Source organism: Larus michahellis, chromosome 2, assembly GCF_964199755.1.
Source record: "Larus michahellis chromosome 2, bLarMic1.1, whole genome shotgun sequence".
In the NCBI taxonomy this organism is placed as follows: Eukaryota; Metazoa; Chordata; class Aves; order Charadriiformes; family Laridae; genus Larus; species Larus michahellis.
In genome coordinates this window covers 142,930,265-142,950,016 of record NC_133897.1, presented here as the reverse complement: position 1 = coordinate 142,950,016, position 19,752 = coordinate 142,930,265, and the positions used below count along the sequence as shown (strand labels likewise).

General features: G+C 40.3%; 1 protein-coding gene across 3 annotated transcripts in view; it reads left to right on the top strand.

Moving 5' to 3' along the window:
• The window catches only part of TRIQK (triple QxxK/R motif containing), a 63,745-nt gene extending 50,950 nt beyond the window's left edge, over positions 1-12,795 (top strand). For 2 of the 3 annotated variants that reach the window (XM_074577425.1, XM_074577423.1), the window contains one exon: positions 7,455-7,975. In XM_074577425.1, the coding sequence (XP_074433526.1) occupies positions 7,455-7,568 (114 nt within the window). In that variant the 3' untranslated portion in view covers positions 7,569-7,975. Of the gene's footprint in view, positions 1-7,454 lie in introns of all 3 variants that reach the window. The other variant, XM_074577424.1, reaches the window with a different exon arrangement.
• The last annotated feature ends 6,957 nt before the right edge of the window (positions 12,796-19,752 follow it).

Sequence of the window (19,752 nt, the reverse complement as noted above, 5' to 3'; positions counted from 1 at the left end):
CCTATCCCAGATACTCCTCTGTTGTCTTCTGGATAAATTTTGAAATAAGAAGTTCTTGAAGTCTCCTGCTGAGTGTGGCAGCAGTGTGTTAAACCGCTCCTCATGTCTGTGGCCATCAGAAGACTCAGCAGAGTCAGGTCCCATCAGGTTATGTACCTTCCTGAAGCTGTTTTGAGGCTTGAGTGTGCGTTCCTTTAATTGTTTCCTAATATTCAGAGCTTTTGAGCATGCCTGAGCTCTTCCTTCGGGAAGGTATCGTCACAGTTGTCACTTCTTATTAACAAAGTTTTCTGAAGGTGATGAGTGACATGGTTCACCTTCCAAAGCCTGGGATTTTAGGCTTTTTAATATGATGTAGGCCCCGGTTCTGTGCTGTGACAGTTGATTAACTTCAATCCGTGTTGAGGGAAAAAAAGCGGTGTAACTACAGTGCAATGAAATAAGTAGGCAGCACTTTAAATAGAAAGGTCCAAAGTTCTTCTAAGTCTTTGAGAAAACACATACATATATGTAGTTACCATACATTTTATTTGTTTATCCAGGTTTCAGTACATGATGCAGTATAAAGCATTTCAAAATATATTAACATTTCCTTATAAAAAACTAAGTTGCAGTTAATAAAAATATTGTAGGAGAAGGATATCCTTATCATACATGTAAAAGTACAAGCTCTCTGGGAAAGAGGAATATTTTTATAATTCTGTGAAATACCTGCCTCTAGAGCTGTTTTGCACTAGTGTCCCGAAGAGCTTATATTCCTGGCTGTAACCTTGAGGTAGTATTTAGGGGGAAAAGCAAAAGAGGACTGGAAAATAGTGAAGGATTTTAGTCCTTAATTTCTATGAAGGTAATGAAATTCAACTGTTGTGTATTTCACCATGAGAGCTGACAACATTCCCTTAAAAAAAAGGCCCTATAAATGACATAAAACTTTTCCGAACCAATCCCCCGGAGATCCTTCACATTTCATTGCTGGCATACTAATTAGCTTGTCTTGTCAAACTTTGATTGCCTTGTCATTTTAATGCAAGGTTTAAAGTAACAAAGTTTCTTTCAGTCACTGGCATTTAGTATTTTTTAATTTCCCCAATGAGAGATTTTATCCACGTTGATAATGTCAGAGAAGCAGCTAAGCACTAATAACTATCAAAAGTTAATTCAAGCAGGGTGACCATGCTAGTATTTGGTGTGTAATATTTGCTCTTTAAACATGTTTTAAAATTAAATATTGTAGCAGAGCTATTGTGCTGGCTCTGTTTTTATATGTGGCACCAATGCAGACAGTGCCAAAATACATGGTATCTCTTGGAAAAGCAGGACCCCTCTCTCGAGGAACAACTCGTAGAGAAAGTAGTAAGCTGTACGTCTCACGGTGTTTGGATAAGACAAAATTCTTCGTAGCAGTACCAAAAAGGGAGCCTATGAACGTTCTCTGTGTGGTTGTTTTGTTGTCCCCCCGTGGGGGGCTCGCACTGGTGGAAGCCCATCTGCTCGCCCTGGCCAGGTGGAGCAGCAAGGGTTCTGCACCATCGGGGCTAACGCTACTCTCGGTGGGAGAGGAAGAGGTGCCGGCAGGAGGGCGGCAAGCAGAAAATGTTTTGAGGAATGTGGAAACTCAGCCCCAGATAGCTGGGGTTTGGTACGCCGAGGCTGAAAGTAATGGGAGTTCTTGGGAAAAGATTTTTTTCACAGGCTGCAAGAATGAATCAGTGGTCCGTGGGCTAGATGATGAAGATTTCTCTCTTGTTGAAAGGTAGACACAAGTCTGAACAGTAGTATTTTACACCCACTTGCAAAGACATAATTGACTGCAGAATACCACTCCGTAGAGATTAGCAACGTAGTACACTGATTGAGCTAAGGAAAAAATGTTTCCTAAAAAAGTGAGATTTTACAGTCTGTCATTCTTTTGCATATCTCCTTAATCTATTGTGTAGCTGGCTAGCTCACTATTAAGAGTTTATCTCATCTGGAACAAGTTATGTTTGAATAGATAACAAGACATTCCTAGTGTATTTTGGCAAAGGGTTTTCTCTGATTTCATGCTGCTCGTAATCTGCTAAGTTAGTGAACTACTTTGCCAAGATAATTTGGGAATATAGTTTCATAGCTTTGCAGAAATTAAGGCCACAAGGGACTATTAGATCATTAGATCTGGTCTTCTATGTGTTACAGATCATAAAATTTCAGCCAAATACTTTCTAGGAAGTCCAAGCACTTTATAATGGCCAAAACACGGGGTCTTCAAACCAGTTTATGTGACTCACATAAAGAGCGGGGCAGCTTAATGTGCCACCAGTGAACAGAGTGTGGATTCCCAGTGATCCCAGTAGTCAGACCTTGATAACTACCTTGAAATGGGAGGGGAAAAAACCCATACAAAGAGAAAAACAAAATCAGATTGCTCCCATCTGACCCTGGCCTGACCTGTCCACATAAGTACAGTAATTGTGGTGGTTTGAGCATGTGAACAAGAGGCACCAAGCAGGAGCATTTTCTGTACCATCTTGGAGCAGTAGTCCGTCTTTCTCAGGCTTTGTCCTCTATTTATGACCAATCTCTAACACTTCAAAGGATAATTGGCAACAACCAAACCTCAAATCCCAGAAATTAAATCAATACAATTGGAGGAAAATTTCCTGAAAAAGAAGGAAACTGCTTTTGATCCTATACGGAAAAGTCTGAAGCATGAGGTGCCATTATTTTTAACAATCTGGTTCTTGAGGGGTTCGGAATATAGCACTGACCATGTAAGTAATCCCAGTCTTCCTAAGGTCCTGAAGGAGGGGAGCAGCCCGGAGAGCTGAGTTCACCCACTCCAAGGCTGGCAGCCAGGACCTCCTTTTCACACAAGCCCAAGTTGAAGTATTCTTCCCAACAGCTAAATAAAAATGCACTTTTTTTGAGAGATCTGACCAGAAAAGCCTCCCAGCCATGGAAATCCATATTTTCCCCAAGAGGTAACTGGAATGTTCAATCATTCTTGCTCCTGGGAAGTGGCATCTTATTTCAAGACTGAGCTTATCTAACCGCAGCTGGACCGTGAGAGGTTCTTATAAATAAGATAGAAGGACCCCACACTGTGAAGCGCCTTACTTAAATACAGGTGTATGGTGTATATAGTTATATGCTGTAACCAAACTACCTCTCATTCTTCTCTGTGATAAAATAAATACCAGTCATCACCCTACTGGAAATCCCTCTGCCTTTGTACATGCAGAGATCACACTGAGGGAGCGGTTACCCCTTACATGCAAAGACCTTTTTAGAATCACAGTTTTTCAAGGCAGAGTCCTCCACTTTGTAAGTACTAACTACATATTTGATACCTGTATATATTACCTTGCATTTATCTGCATTAAAATGAATCCTGTTGCTTTGGGATCACATAGCCAGACCTCTTAGATGACTCTGTAATAGTACCTTGTTCTCATTATTTGATACAATTATGATCTTTGTTCCATCTGAAATTTTTACAATTAAAAATTTATAACATAAAAATTACTGATAAAAGTTAATAAATTACTTTTGTTACGTTGTATTAGATGTAGAATGTGCTGCATTAAGGAAGTATACATCCATTTTTAAATATGATTTTGTTGAAACTCTAAAAAATGGTCCCAGTGAATATGGAGATAAAGTCTTCCAGTTAGAAATTATACGGGATAAAAAGGTTGGTTGTCAAGTCCATGTGTGTTTGTTTTATTTCTACAGGTATCCTTGGTCAGCAAGATTTTCTTTTCATCTCTTTTCAGAAATAGCTAGGGATAGTTTAGCATTTCAAAGACAGCAATTTGTAGTACACTTTCACCTGGTTTTAAGCTGCTTTCAGATAAAAAAAGGTACAATTCTCTTTGGAGGACAATTAAAAATACGTTAAAAATCCAAAATTTCCCAAAAGTGTGATATTTCTCTGTATGTGTAAGATATGATGCTGTCATACACAGTGTCCAGATTTGTGTTATTATAACCAACATTTTTTCCTCAGCCCTATTTTTTCATCTCCTGATTAATCTTGTTTAGATCCCAACTCTGCAACTTGCTCTATTAGGGTGAATCTGAGGACATTATCCAAGTATTTTTGCATGAGAGACCTAAAACTGACAAAAATGATAGGAGAATTAAATGTACGTTATGATGTAATGGCGTGTGTTTCCTTTATGGAAAAGTTTTTGAAAAACTTAACCAAGGTAAAATCAGTAGGGTTCTACAGACATTATTCTAAATATAAGAGAATATAATAGAAAATTCTGTTCCTTTTAAAGGCTTCTTTGACTGTACTTGGGGATTTGAGAGCAGGGATGTTATTTCCTAGTGTTCTGTACCGTGTCATAAAAGAGAACAAAAAGGAGAAGCAGCCCTGTGATCATTTTAAGTTTATTTCTATAGGACTTTTTCTATATTGGTTAATTATTCATGGTGAAATCTTCTGAGTAAATGGATTTCGCAGAGGGATGATGGGGCTGATCCATAAAGTGCAAGAGAAAGGGAGCTGTACATTCCGAGCGGGGAGTATTTTAACATTTCATTTCTATGCATGGCTTAAAATACAAATAGCAAAGCCTGATAAGTATAAAACAAATTAAAATGACAATATATACTGTTGTTGCAAAGACAGTGTAGTGGTGTAGCATCTGATTTGCTATTTACATTGCAAAATTTATGTTTATAAAAGTTCATAAACTGGATACAATTCTTAAGAGACTACAGATCCCTAGCTGAGGGCCAGGTGTCCCTCGTTAGGCTGTTTATTTTAGATTTTTGTTACTCTGCCTTCTTCAGTAACTCAAAATTAAGGTTCTTGCATAATTCACAAACCTGGAATTTCAATAACCTTTTCATTCCCGGTATTAATAAATATTGATCCACCCAGTTCCTAATGCCTGTGTAAGGAAAGCGGTATTGTTATCTCAGTGTTATTCGCTGTAAAACTTAGGCGGAGGAATTAAAGAACTACTCCTGTCAAAGCAGTTACTGGGCAGCCTGAGAATAAAAACCAGGATTTTCACAGTTCCGCTTCCTAGAAAACAAATCTTTAATGCAAACATCCCCCCAGATTTTGCTGCTGCTACCACAGCGTTTCATGGGGAGACGGGGGAGAACGAACAGAAAGGTGAACCTATTGTAAAGCAGAAAGGGTGGCAAGCGTGGCATCCAAACAAGGGAAGAAAACTTTTTAATACTGGAATGAATTTGCTCTCTGTGTCAAGTGTGAACGGTGCCTGCATTGTACGGTTTTGTTGTCCACTCTCCTGAGCAGATGGAGCTTGCAGTTGTATGTCACTTGTTTATTACATCCTCTTAAGATTAGTAGCTGTGTGGCCAGATGGGTCTGGGAGCACAGCTGTGGATACAAGGAAATAAATGAAACCTGTCTGATGCTGCCATGCCCTTTTGTGAGATACTGACGTGTTGCAACTGCAACAAAGCAAAAATCACTTTCCTTTAATATATTAGTGAATTAGATGTACTTTCTTTTTTTTTTTAATCAAATCATAAGAAATCAGGAGGATGAGGTTCAGAGGATGATATAATTCTAAGAGGAAAATGTAGTTGAAATCTGTAGCAAACAGCCTCAGCAAATTTACAGGAGCAATTTTAATGTGGTAAAATAAATTTAAAGTACATCTCAATTAATCATCCATATAAAATGTAAAGCGAAGGTTTCTATAGAACAAAGACTCCTATAGAGCATATGCCAACTAGGCAGTAGTATTTCAAAGTTTATTAGATGGCATATGTTGAATTATTGATCCAACATTCTGATAAACTATATAATGCATTCATGTAAATGCAAATGAAATGCTGTTCTATAGAAGAATGCCAGATTATGGGCTAGACTTTAAAAAATGAAGCTAGCACAGTTTTAACTCCTTCATGGCAGTGGACATACAAAGTTGGTCACAAAGCCGCCACCGATCTAGAGATACTGGATGGAATTCATCCTACACTGCAGGTCTCCACACCAGAGATATCATCTCCATTCCCCTTCTAGTCTAAGGGGAGAAATAGGCATTTTTAGGAAGAATTCATCTGACAACTTTAGAGGACATGATGAATCTTACACCAAAGAGGGTGAGATGCTCCCCTTGGGTGGTAAAGGATGTCTGATTGTCTAGATGTGGTGTAGGCATCTCCTTTCAGTCCCACTGGCAGAGTAGATTTGACGTGACATCTTCTGTACCAATTCAGATTAGTTGTTATAAAGTCGCTGAACTGTTTTTTTCTCTCCTTTTAAGTATTCAGCTGGATTCTTCTGATGCGGATGGTTTGTAGGTTAATATGAAGCTGAGATTTGGAGGGGAGGTTGTTGCTTCTTTTTGTAGAGGGAAAAGGGTTTTGGGGGCTACAAACTAACCTGTTCCTTTTGAGCATGATTTTAAAAATACATCATGATGATAAGGAATGAAGGAGTGCGTGTTTTTAGCTGTGGAAGTGGCACTTTCTGTGAGCTGAAGGAACATAAGGATTTTTCTCAAATTTATATTTCTTCTTTCATTGTCTAGCAAAATGAGAGTCAACACTATAGGAAGTGTGCTGTGCCTTCCAGGAAAATAAAAACTTAAAAATGTGAAATACTGTGACTTTGAAAGAAGTAGTGTTATAAAGAGGGTGATCATACTGTGATTTATTGTATCTGAGATCTAAAGTTGGAGCTTAACAGAGTCCAGCCTTAAGATAGAACATGATGATAGGCAGTCACATAATGAGTGTGACGTGTAGTACAAAAACATTTTTCTGCTTCTGAAAGCTGCTATAAATCATGTATACTTTGGAAGACTCTTTTATGTTAATTAAGGAAGATGCAGCAAGTTGCAATATTTTATGGGAAGAGAGGCAAGTGCAAATTGTTGTGCTTTTTGCCTTATTGCAGAGGGGAAGGAAGAAAACTTTCATCCAATTCTGAAGGATTTTGTAGCTCTATATTGTAATGCATGCCAGGAGGTTGGGAGGTAGAGGTAGCAATTTTCATTGACTTCCACCATACTGTGTTTGCTTCATTAAAAAATTACAAATTTGTTGGCAAAAAGCAGTAACATATTGCTAGAAAACATCAAAATTCACAGTGTAAATTCATAACTTAAATTTGTGTTCAAAACTGTGGTTTGTGAATTCTGTCTTTTCTTTTAAAAAGGAAGGAATAGCATAATAAAAGGATGTAAAGCTCCTATTTCTAGGTCAGACCAAAGATCTTTAAGCCAAATATCCTGTATCTGGCAGTATATCAGACTTCTGAGAATCTTTATTAAGTGGATGGGTTTTATAACATTCTGAAATGGTAATCGCAAAGAAGAAATCATTAAAGTGTCAGTGCCTTATGCAATTATATATGTCTGATGTTATTTTGATGTGCATTATAGAATGGAAATAATATTTATTCCTGATTTATCTGAAAATATGCTACTATTTCTAACAGGCTTTGTGGTGTTGTTTTTTTTCTCTTATTTCTACAGGAAGTTGCCCTTGTCCTTGCAGCCATACTGGTATTTTTGTTGGCTTTCTATGCTTTCTTTTATCTTAACATTTCCAATGAAGTTGACCTTGATCTGGATCCAGATGAAAACTAGCAGATGCAATGAATCTATCATCAGGATTTCTTCAGCTTGAACAAGACTACGTAGGAACACACAGTCCCTTCACTGTGAGACAGTAAACGATGCCATTTCTTGCAGTCCAAATTCATAAGAAAGTTTTGCAATATGTCCGTCACTTTTACATTCCAGATCTCCAAAATAAGAGAACACTTATGGCCAGCAAGTGGGTTTGGTTAACACCAAAGCCAGGAGCAGCAGTACAGTACATGAAGTTTATTGTTTACATTATTTTTTTCTCAGGCAGAGAACTTTGATGTCAAAAGACAGGTGCTATTATTATCATGGGTATTGATGCTGACTTCACAGGAGGAGAATCTGCCTTGACTAAATTTAGGAATCAAAGCTTCCTAATAGCCAAATTAGGTTCCTTTTCCTTTCCCAAAAGAAAACAGAAATACCAAATAAAAAAAAAATCTTTTCTTGATTTGTATTTAAAATATATCAAAAAAAACCCTCATCCTTTCTCTCCCTTTTAATCTTTCTTGTGCATGTGTGCACGCGCGCACGCACGAAGATGGAAGAAATTGTAGGAAAAAAAAAACCTTTTTAGAAGCAGTCTGTCACCTCCTATATGGACTTAATTTTATGTCATCCCAGATTCTGTGTGCCCATATATCTGCAGTAATCTTTTTCATTCTTTTGCCAACTGTTCGGCACACATGTGTTCTGTCAGAAATGGCACCTGGATGACAGAAGCTCTAACATTCACATATGCCTCTGAAACACAGTTCTTTGCCTCCTGTGCTGTCTGAACTAGTGTAAATAGAAAGTTCAGTCGATGTTGGTTTTAATTAGTGTATTGCTCTTATTATTAATATAAAGTCAAAATCGTATTTTAATTATACTCTTCCTGCTGGCTGTGGTATCAGCTTGCGCTACCTGTTAGGGGGATGTTGTAAAAAAATTGCTTTCCAGTTATACAATCATTTTAGTCATCAAACTAATGTGAGAATCTGTACGTAATAAGAAACCTTTTTGTTTTTTCGTGTGTAGTAATAATTGGGAAAATCTTGGCTCCATGACATCCTTCAGTTCTTGCAAAGTACCTTTCAGAATATGCACTGTAGATAACATTTGTGATCCCTTTGATAACCACAAGCCACTTGAAGAAGTCGGTATGTCATAGCAGCTGCAGGGAGCTGTAGAATCCTGGCTTTATCCTGTTCCGGTTTGGCTTTGGCATATAACTGAGCTTTGCGGTTGTAAAGGTTCATTTTTGATCGCTTTACAAATGTGGTCAGTCTTTCTCTAGTTCAGATTCACTTTGATACCAAAAAAAGCATAGAGCCATTGGTGCCGAATGTGGCAAGGGAGTTAGGCAGGTTGACTTCTAGAAAAGTTATAATAATTCTGAAATTCTATTAGCAAACTAGCTTTATCTTTGATACCAATTTCAGGGCTGAATGTTAGGTTTAGTTGCAATTGAGATATTTACTGACTTGTTCCAGAAATGCCTGACTAATATTTCTTACAATGATTTTGAAGACAAAGGGATACAAATCATAGCAAGTATTATAATGGAAAATATATTTATTTTAAATTGACACGGTCCCATTATCACCACTTAAGGAACTTAGATCAATACAGTTAATTTTTAAACCATACAGTAACTATGACCATATACATTATGAGTCTCTAAGGGTCCACTTCTTATCTGTCGTACTCCTCATTCACTTTATGCAATGCAAAACACCTCCTCTAGAAATTCAGAGTACAAGTCTTCCAAGAAGGATATGAAAAAGAAGCATAGACATATAAGTGCAAATTTTTCTCATTTTCTAATTATGACTGTTACGGACACAAAATCCTAAGAGTTTCGCATTCATATGACCTATAGTCTGCTAATCCAAAACACATGACCAAACGCTTAGCAACATGTTGCGTTTATGGCGAAGCATTATCTGACACATGGCCCGACTTTCAGCGGAGAGAAAAGCGTATCACAAGCTGTCTCCTTGGATGTGACATGCCTTTCACTTCGCCAGTGCCACACCACATGTCACAGAAGCTGCAGACCTCTCCCGTTACTTTGCATGAGCAATTTTCTTATTCCATAAAATACTGGAAGGATTGCTTTCTTAATGTCTGCACGTAGGCTCTCGGGGTGATGCGTGTCCTGAGGATGATGTGTCGTTATCCGCTTCGTGCGGGTTGTCTTGTAACTTGCTTTCTGAATCAGTTACCTGAAGAAGCGAGGTGTTCTTACTGTCAAATTTGTGAACATGAAAATCCTAGAATAGGAGGATTACATTTCCCATAATTATGACTCATAGACAAAATCTGAAGTGCATATATGTGTGATTGAAGCAGCTTCCCTGATTTGTGGCTTATCAGTCTATATTGCCCACAAGCGCCATAGTTTGCAGTTTGTTGGCTGTCTTTAGGTTAGGCCTTTTCATTCACATGAAAGATATTCTCATGTAACAAGAAAATTTCCTTTTGCCTAGATAAACTGGATAGACTTTTGTTCAGTGTACATAGAAATACATGGCAAATATTGCAGCAAATACACTTTTTCCCTTATCAGTGCAATAATTTTTAATGGGACTATCTCAATAGTATTTTTAAGATAAAAGCTCCCACTTCTCATCAAATTATTCATCCTTGGTTTTCTAGAAGGCACAAACACAACGATACTAGCAGTGAGGTCTGATTTTGAGCGTACTAATTTATGATTCCCCTGAGTTCACTGAAATTACAACTGATTTACTCCAAGGGAAAATCAGAAACTGACCTGAAGTTATTTCTGCGTTCTGGAGCACGACATTGTCCATGCCTGGTATTTTAAAGTAGAGACTGATTTCAGTCTTGCAAACGTGTGACTTGTTTTGCCCTCAATTGTATCTCAGATTGAATGCCTCTTGGTTTTTGGACCATCTATCTTTGTATGAGCTGCTTAGTGTCTATTTTAATAATAAATGTATTTTTACTATTTTTGTGCTCTTATTAATGTTGGACGTGTCACACTGAATTATATATACACTTGAAAGGACATTAAAGCAATCTAAACAGCATGATGTTCAAACGTGAGCAGTGATACTCAACAGTTTTAGAATACCTGGATTATTCTAGGCACTTCTAGCCCCTAAGCTCGTATTAAAACTAAGCGTAGCCTATGAATACTTAAAAGACAATAGAGAGAACTTTCCTTGGCATCCTACCTGATACCAGTAGAACAGATGTCTTTCTGCAAACTTGTTCCATGTAGCTCCCATCAACTTCAGACAGATTGACTTTATTATAAAAGTAATAATTTTATACACCTGTTTCAAAGAAAGATTGCTGATCAAGCTGTTCACACAGCAGCCCTGGCTTAACAGGGCAGATTTTTTCAAGGATATTCACCTCTGGGGAAAGGGTAGATGTCAGTATCATTGTTTCCCTCTGCTTGTGGAGGGAATTTCTTTCCAGCAGAGGCTGTGGAGGAGATGCCTATACCGAGTCCTCACGCTGTGGGTGGGAGCGGATGTCCCATCTGGAAGAGTCTCTGGCTAGGAAGGCACAACAGTCTTCCAGCAGTGATTTTGCTCAGTAAATCTTTCCTCAGCAGTTTTCATTTTCCCCTTTGATCCTACAAAAGCAGAACCAGCATGTAGAGCATCTCAGGACAGAAGCCTCGATATAGTAGTTTTACTAGTGCCACTGATGAAAGGGCTTTAACTCTATTTCCTAGAGTCCATAAATATATTTTACTGGAAGCTTAGGAGGCATGTTAAGCATTTCCCTAATGGACCCTAGAGATATATTTAAACTTTTCTTGAAGAACGCTTTATTTAAAGTTCACTGTTGCGTATCATATAGACATCATGTGATTCAGTATCTGTCATAGCTCCTTCCATGCATCAGACCAGTGGCAGCAGGGACGACACATAGACTGTGAGAGCCTGGTCTGGTTGGGGGTGTCCCTGCCCATGGCAGAGGCGTTGGAACTAGATGATCTTTAAGGTTCCTTCCAACCCAAACCATTCTATGATTACGTTGCGACACATAACTGCGAACATACGCAACATGAGCAAACTCATCTGTTTAGGTGTCATCTAGAGTAGTTGACCTAACAAGTTGTGTTTGAAAACAAATGTTTTTTTAAACAACCCTATGAAACGAAGGCACAGTGAAAGCCTTGCAAAACCGCTCATCCCATTTCCATGAAAATTGCTACCATGGAAGAGGCTTATCTGCTGACTTAGGGCCAAGTTTTGAATGCTGCCCTTTCAGGGAGGAAAATGTTGCTAGCAGCTACCGGCAGAGCGATGATTCATTTTGCTCTGATATGGGATTGTGCCTGTAAGGCACAACTGAGCCAGCTGGTGAAGGTCAAATGGATTCAGGACAATTCTCAGTAAAGGACGGTACTTGAAATGCAGACGAGGCAAGTTAGAGTGCCAACAAACAGGATACTACAGATCTTGATCGCATTTCAAGTTTTACTTACAGTAGCATAATAATTAGTGGTGCGTATGACTAAGAAAATAACAATATGGCACATCAATAAGACAGCAGAAATGTGATGTTGGAACTGCTTCTTAAAAGATTTTGTAGTGGATTATGCCTGCACTTTGGGAAATGAATCCATGAGATGAATAAACTGGCAAAGATTGTCTGTGATCTTATGCTTACAATATTTTTCCCTGAAAGAGCCGACGGAGATATTTTGCAACACTTTTCCCCATCATCCTCTTAGTTTGCTGTAATACATTCTTTTGGAGATGTATTTTTACACTTTTCCAAAAGTCAGACAGTATTTTTTGTAGTTCATCAATGCATTTAATTGACAGAATCCTCTACTCTTCCTTTCATCCCCCCCTTAATCATAATCAAATTGGTGGGGAGACAGCCAAAATGTTAGGTACTAGTGTCTCTCAAGCAGATGTCACACCACTATTTTTTAGCTTGTTTAAGTGAATAAACATGTTAAACTGTGAAGTATTACATTTTAGATTTTTTCATTAAAAAAAAAAAAAGGGACAATCTGTTTACTGTCCTTAATTGAGACAACAATCCTGGTGGTTGCCAGTTTTGGCAGTTGTAATGATGAACTATAAATATTGGGAGAAATCAACTAACTGGTGATTGTGGAGGATAGTTCAAGTAGAAGCCTCATTCTGCATGAATACTTCTTTCAGTGCTATATTTTTTCTAACTTCTATAATCGTTATACTGGTTTTGCATGTTAAAACCGCAAATAAATACATGACTAGTCAAACAATAGGCTTGATTCTGTTGTCTTATTCTGAATCACTAAAAAAAAACAGATAAAAGCTGACAGCCCTGCAGCACAGTTCGTGCCTTGCCCGAATTCTCCCTAAAAGGTGTTTGTTCAGGTGAGTTATAAATGTGAGCTACAAAGAAAGAGCTTCGTTTCGCTGAACCTTGGAAAAACTAAGCAGCATATAGAGTCTGCCATTTCACAAAGAGATTGGAGGAATTTTAAAGAACGAAGCCGCAGGAGGTGAGTGTGGAGTTTGGTGACAAACTGATGTCATTCTGCTGTTGCACTTCTCCTTGCAGAACGAGAATGGAAGAAAATCAAAATGGAATGTCCAGTTCTTCCAGGAGACAACCACCTCACAGCTCACCGTGTTGCTCAAGAAGAAGAGGCTGAAAGAAAAGCTAGTTCTGATACCAAAGCAGAGCTATCTCAGCTTTTTATTTTTCACAGGGCAAAAAAATGGCCAGGAGGAGATAAAGATGTCCGGAACGAAGCAGCTTCTCAATGGATCAATGGTTCATTTATTGAAGTAACAGGGTTTGGAGTAATGAAGTAACAGGGTTTGGAGGATTTACACAAAGCATTAGTCAGGCTAATTGCTGTTGCCTTCATGTATAAAAAAATTTACATGCCAAGGCAGAGTAGCTTTGTATGTCTGTTACTGGGTTAAATAAAAATGTACTGGTGCTGGCACTGTCCCCATTTCTGTAGAGACACCGTCTCCCCCTGTGATACTGTCAGCAGAGAGGAGGGACAGGGAGGGAAATGACAGGGGAGCCCTTTCGCTGATTCTGCACTCCTAAAGCATCACCCCCGCTCGGTGGGGAGCCGCTGGTGTTTAGAGTAGGAGTGCGGTCCTGGGTTGCTTTGGGCAGGCTACAAAAAAAGAACAAAGCAGAGCTTAACCTACAGGGTGAGTCTCCTACCATCACTGGTGCCTGATTTGTTACCACAAATAAATAGAAACTGAGATGTTCAGGCTTTTTACTTTAATTTATTAGGTTCTCGGGGAGGTGCCAGTAAAATTGTCTTTTGTTGTCCTTTTGAAACTTGTCTCTGCGTAGTTGTTTCCCGTGGTGTCTGTGGGAGTGCTTTGCAGTCGAAGAATGCCAAGCTCATGCCTTCTGCTTTTGGTGGGAAAGCTGTAGACGTTCTCCTTTTGCACGGAGGGGCTGGGGAGTGACCTGCCACCTCCCCAGCTCTCGCCTGGCTGAAGCTGGAGCTGTATTACTGCATAATGTAGTAAGACTTGCTCTGGACAGCAAATTCTGAATTCAGGGCACCTTTATTTAGCCTTTGCTGCTGGAGGAGCCTTTGGAGCAGCCCGAACAGTGAAAGTCATGTTTTTACTTTCTTCCCTTTTGATGGCTTCCCTCAGCTTCTCATTTAAGAGAGGAGCTAAGGTGCTATGGCTGTCTACTTAAAGCAGGGCTGTTGTAGCAACAGTATCATGGGTTCTTCCTGCCCTAATGAGCTCGTGACTGTTCTTTCTTAACAGGCAGACAGTCATATTTGTGTTTATCTGTTCATTAATCGTAGCCATTCCCGAGCTGCTCTTCTCAGGCAGTACTTTACCTTTGTGCCACTGTGTCTCTGCTGCTCCAGTAATAACGGGATGTGCTGAACAGGGAAGGGAGGAGAACAGCTTCTTCAGCTCATTACCAAAGCCACAAATTCATTTAAAGTTAGGCAGTATATGTGGGGGAAATTTTCCCGGTGCGCCATATAAGTTTTTATTTTGAAGAGCAGCCTGTAAAACCTGCTCTGTTCTTGTGAATGCCATTTGACAGTCCTTGCCCTAATAGGTGAAGGCTTGTGAGTTCACATTAAAATAGGACAAGTTATAAACACGATTGTGTTATTCATGAGAATACGTCAGAATTTATTTTTCTCATAAACCAGTCATCAGCATGTTGTTAATTAATACAAAAGTGGCTTTGTTTGTGGGTGATAGAGTTTGGTCAAATGTAGCTTCTCATCTGAAATGTTAGAGATTGATAATTACCTTCCTTTGGTTAATGGTTGCCTCAAAATAGGAATTACTTGTAATATGTATGACTTTTTCCGAAGACTGTGATGCTGAAATTTGGTAAATTCGTCCCAGAAATATCATCTCTATGACTCCAACAAGACCGGTGTTTTGAAATTTTTCCTTGTCAATGAGTTTTACCTTCTGTATTAGGAAATTTTCAAGTCAATATCGTGATGGAGTGGGTAATCACAGAATCACAGAGTCACAGAATCGTAGGGTTGGAAGGGACCTCTGGAGATCATCTAGTCCAACCCCCCTGCCAGAGCAGGGTCACCTAGAGCAGGTTACACAGGAACGCGTCCAGGTGGGGTTTGAATGTCTCCAGAGAAGGAGACTCCACCACCTCTCTGGGCAGCCTGTTCCAGTGCTCTGCCACCCTCAAAGTAAAGTTCCTTCTCATGTTTAGGTGGAACTTCCTATGCTCAAGTGCCCATTACCTCTTGTCCTGTCCCCAGGCACCACTGAAAAGAGCCTGGCCCCATCCTCCTGACACCCACCCTTTAAGTATTTATAAGCATTGATAAGGTCCCCCCTCAGCCTTTTTTTTTCCAGACTGAAGAGACCCAAATCCCTCAGCCTTTCTTCATAAGAGAGGTGTTCCAGTCCCCTAATCATCTTGGTAGCCCTTTGCTGCACCCTCTCCAGCAGTTCCAAGTCCTTCTTGAACCGGGGAGCCCAGAACTGGACACAGTACTCCAGGTGCGGCCTCACCAAGGCAGAGTAGAGGGGGAGAATGACCTCCCTTGACCTGCTGGCCCCACTCTTCTTGATGCACCCCAGGATGCCATTGGCCTTCTTGGCCACAAAGGCACATTGCTGGCTCATGGTCATCCCATTGTCCACCAGGACTCCCAGGTCTCTTTCCACAGAGCGGCTCTCCAGCAGAAGAGCCTGAAGGACAACTGAAAAGAACAAAATAAGTGCTTAAGAAACTCCTCACATGCATTGTTCAGCCTCTGATATACACGCTGCTGTGACTGGACTACATCGGTGTTACAGGGTGATGGAGAGGCAACACATCTGAGACAATCTACTTTGTGATTGTTGCACCCTCAAACTCACGGGGGCCAGTGTTTCTGCTTGCCTAAGTTATGCTCTTATACACAGGAGAGATGTCTCTTACTAAATGGATTACTGCATACAGAAGAAGATAACTTCTGTTTTGTACATATTCATGTAAAATACACAGATAGAAGAAAGAAAAAATGCTCCCTGTGAGCAAGGGCGTTTGGAAACAAGAATCATTCCTGCAGCACAGGAGTTGTGCATAGGCATAAAGCATGTTAAATTTAAAAGTTAATACACATACAGAAAGGAGGTTTTCATTACACTGCACATTTATAAAGGATGAAAGTAGGCCTCACTCCTCTGTCATATATTCATCATTCCTTACAGTGCAGATCTCTAGAGCAGTTTCCACAAAGCTGGTATTCCCCCTATTCCACCATTAGTTTGGGGATTGTCATTGCCAACTCAGAATCAGAAAAGATCTTGTATTTCCCAGAACTTAAACAAGAAAATTAAAGTATCCTTGTTAAGCGTTGAGTTATTCGGTTGCTTTGAAAGGGTCTACCGGAGGGTATGTACAATAACGTATAATGCAAAGTGATGTAGAATAACAGAAAAAAATTATAACTGACTTTCAACCGATCAGCTAACTACGGAGCTGGCCTGGGGGCCTTCAGTGCTTTCTTGCTGCTTCCTTGCAAAGCCTTGAGGAGCAGATCTGTCACATCCACTCATCAACATTTATCTCAGTTACCATCTTACTTTTCATGTCCTTTGTAAAGAATTAAAATTTCAGGGTCATTGGTCTGGAGAAGGCTGGTTTTGATCTTTGCACCTAGAACAGGCCTTCGTGCTTGCTCAGATCAAGGCTCTTCAGCAGATTCCTTCCAGAGTGCTGTGAGCAGTTTGAAAGGAGACTGCATACTCTTCTGTCACATTAGCAATGAGATAACACAAGATGAAGGCGCTGAAAAAGTACCTCAGCCTCCCTTGGAGAGAGAAGTATTTGCTGAGGTTGTCTGGCAGTGGGGTACCAGACATGTCAAGCTCCGTACGAAGTGAGCCCGGGCAGACGGATCTCAGGATGTCAGCAGGGAGTGGATGCAGATGTGCTGCCAGATGCTTCTTCTTATGCACTCCCTTCTCCAATGGCACAAACCCAAGAAAACTTACGAGAGGACTCCAGTGCAATCTTGCTCTTCAGGAGTAAGAGTTGATATCATGAGAGGTATCTCTCATGCTAAGGATGATGAAAAGTTGGTCAATTCATTAACAACTCAGGATTGTAGGAGCTAAAAGTGCTAAAATAAACCTTCCTTATTCTAACAGCAGGGGTTCATTTGTAAATGAACCTTCACGAAAGTCTATGCACATTACAGATAACCAAGCAGTTTAATACTTGTAACAGGAAAATCTATGTGTCTGAATATGAGAGAAAAAAAAAAAACCAAAAACATTTCAATGAGAAATATATTAATTCTGTTCCAGAGGAACTACAGAGGCCCTAGCTCTGATGGGGTCTGAGGAAGGGTCCATGTACACTAATGATGTCTTCCTCTTTTCATCATGTGCTAGTAACAGGGTAACACGTCTTTCCACCCAACCAACAGGAATACTTTAATTAAGTAAAACAGGATTACAAAACACCAGGCTACCCAACTGCCCCAGTTTAGAGAGCTGCAGAAATAAAGCTCTCAATTCATTAAATTATGGCTTATATAGGTACCCCACTATTACCTGCCTCACAACCAAATATCAAAACCAGATCCACGAGCAACATGTTCCTGCGCTGTCAAGTTCTCCTGTGTCTCAGAAGTCTTGAGGAATACAGAGACTGTCACATGTGTGAGAGATTTTGTCTTATGTTGCTCCTCTCACAAGGTGTTCCTTGACCTTAGCATAGGCTGAGAGCTGAAGCTGGCAGGCTAATGAGGAGGAAAAAGAGGATATTCTGTAAAACCTCTACTATATGCTAGTCTTAATCATGTAGAGGCAGACATCACAGCCATCCTTGGAGGTGGAACTGGGATAAAGTACTCCAGGAAAGACACTGTTGCTCCTCTTTGGAAAGCACAGTGGAAAAAGCTTTGTGCTTTCTATGTCATAGTGGAGGAATCATCAGTGATGTGGAGGCTGAATAGATGGTCCTGAAATGAGCACAGCAGCCAGCAAGTGGAGCAGCCCCTTCTTCCAGAGCGTCAAATCCACAGCAGTGCCGTGGCCCAAATGGCACTGCCTCTCCATCCGAAGCCCAAGCCTTCAAACAGCTCACTCTGCCTGGCAGCATGGGAAAAACAAATCTTGTGTGATCTTTCAATAGCAATTACACAGGATGTCTCTCCAAGAATGAAAATGTGCTCACACAGGAGAAAAGAGCTTGAAAACCTCCGCGTAATACTACCACCCACCAACACCCACTATTTGTGAATTATATCACTGGCTTTCATCCCTCTGAAAAACAAACTTGATTTGACTAATAGTGTAATGTTGCTAATGACTTGTTTTTTTGGATATATGGCAGCTGTATTAGGAAAAAAAAAAAAAAAAGCCCACACAGACCACACAGATAGTGTCTTGGTTCACTGCGGCTGGCACAGATGGCCCCTGCTCACAGAGAAGGGCGCAGTGCCTCCAGCAGGGCACCTTGTGTTGGAGAAGGCAGGAGTTTGTTCATGGTTATGCCCTCATGACACACTTGTCCCAGCCTTGCCTGCTCTGGGAGTCCTGAGTCCCTGCAGGGTTCAGGGTGGCTGACGGTGCTGCCTGCTGCTACATCAGCCCTCCGAGCAGTTTAAGCATCCACAGGGCTTATCTGTGCCATAGACCTGAGCAAGCAATGCCCTGGAGGCAAAACCGAGGCAGGAGTGCATGTGGGATCATGAGCGGAAGCCCCAGGGGACACAGAGCCTATACGCCAAGTTGTCCGGAGGACAAACTCTAAATCCAACTCCAGTCAGAAATGAAGGGAATTTAGAGGCTGGTTTGGTTTAGGGTTGATTGTCGGCTGATCCTGAATGTACAGTGGACAACCGCCCGCACCAGAAGTCTCCAGAGAGCAGAAGACAGTCCGGAGTTGCAGATGTGTGAACATGCCTCCGACGGGCTGCTGCCCTCCTGGCTGTCTGCTCCCTGTCCACAATGGGACCACAGGTGACTTGCAATGACGTGGTTGGTAACACACCCACCCACTTCACACCACGGCAATATTAAATTTACTCCTGGGTGTGCTTGGGTTTGTGGGCCCATGGTCTCTGAAGGCCTGTCCCCGGCTGCTCCCAGGGTGGCCTGTGTTTGTTGCCTGTCTGAGGGTGAATATGCACGAATATGCATGAATATTGCATTGAGAAAGACTGTGGGCACATTCAAAAGTAATTCAGCTTTTGGTGTAAGGGTTCTAAATTTGCTCTGGCATAATTATGTCCTTTTTGTTTATGACTTGCGACTTGTTTTTTTCTGATGTTTTTCACACAGCTGTATCTCTAACCACCACTGAGATTTTAGCAGAACTTTAGGAGACTGTATCACTTTCAGTCTCCCACACACACGTGTGTTTTCGTGGGCTGCATTAAATAAGATGGTTTGCACGCGCTCTATTTTGTAGGAAGCTAGTATGGCAGAGTTGCAACTTCTGAATAGTTCTGAATTGAACATATAGGGAAAAGAATAAACCTAGACCCTCGTTTCCAAAAAATAAATTGAATAGTTGTAGACATTATTCAGTCATGGATTAAAATACTTATTTCTAATTATTAAATCATTAATAATTTAAATACTTTAAATATTTTAATTAAATCCACCATGCTGAATAATACCAAATTCATTAAGATAAAAGTGATAGGTTGGGACGAAAATAGGCATCTTAAAAAGCGGTTCATTTCTCTCACTTCATGGTGCCGGCGGGCTTCATC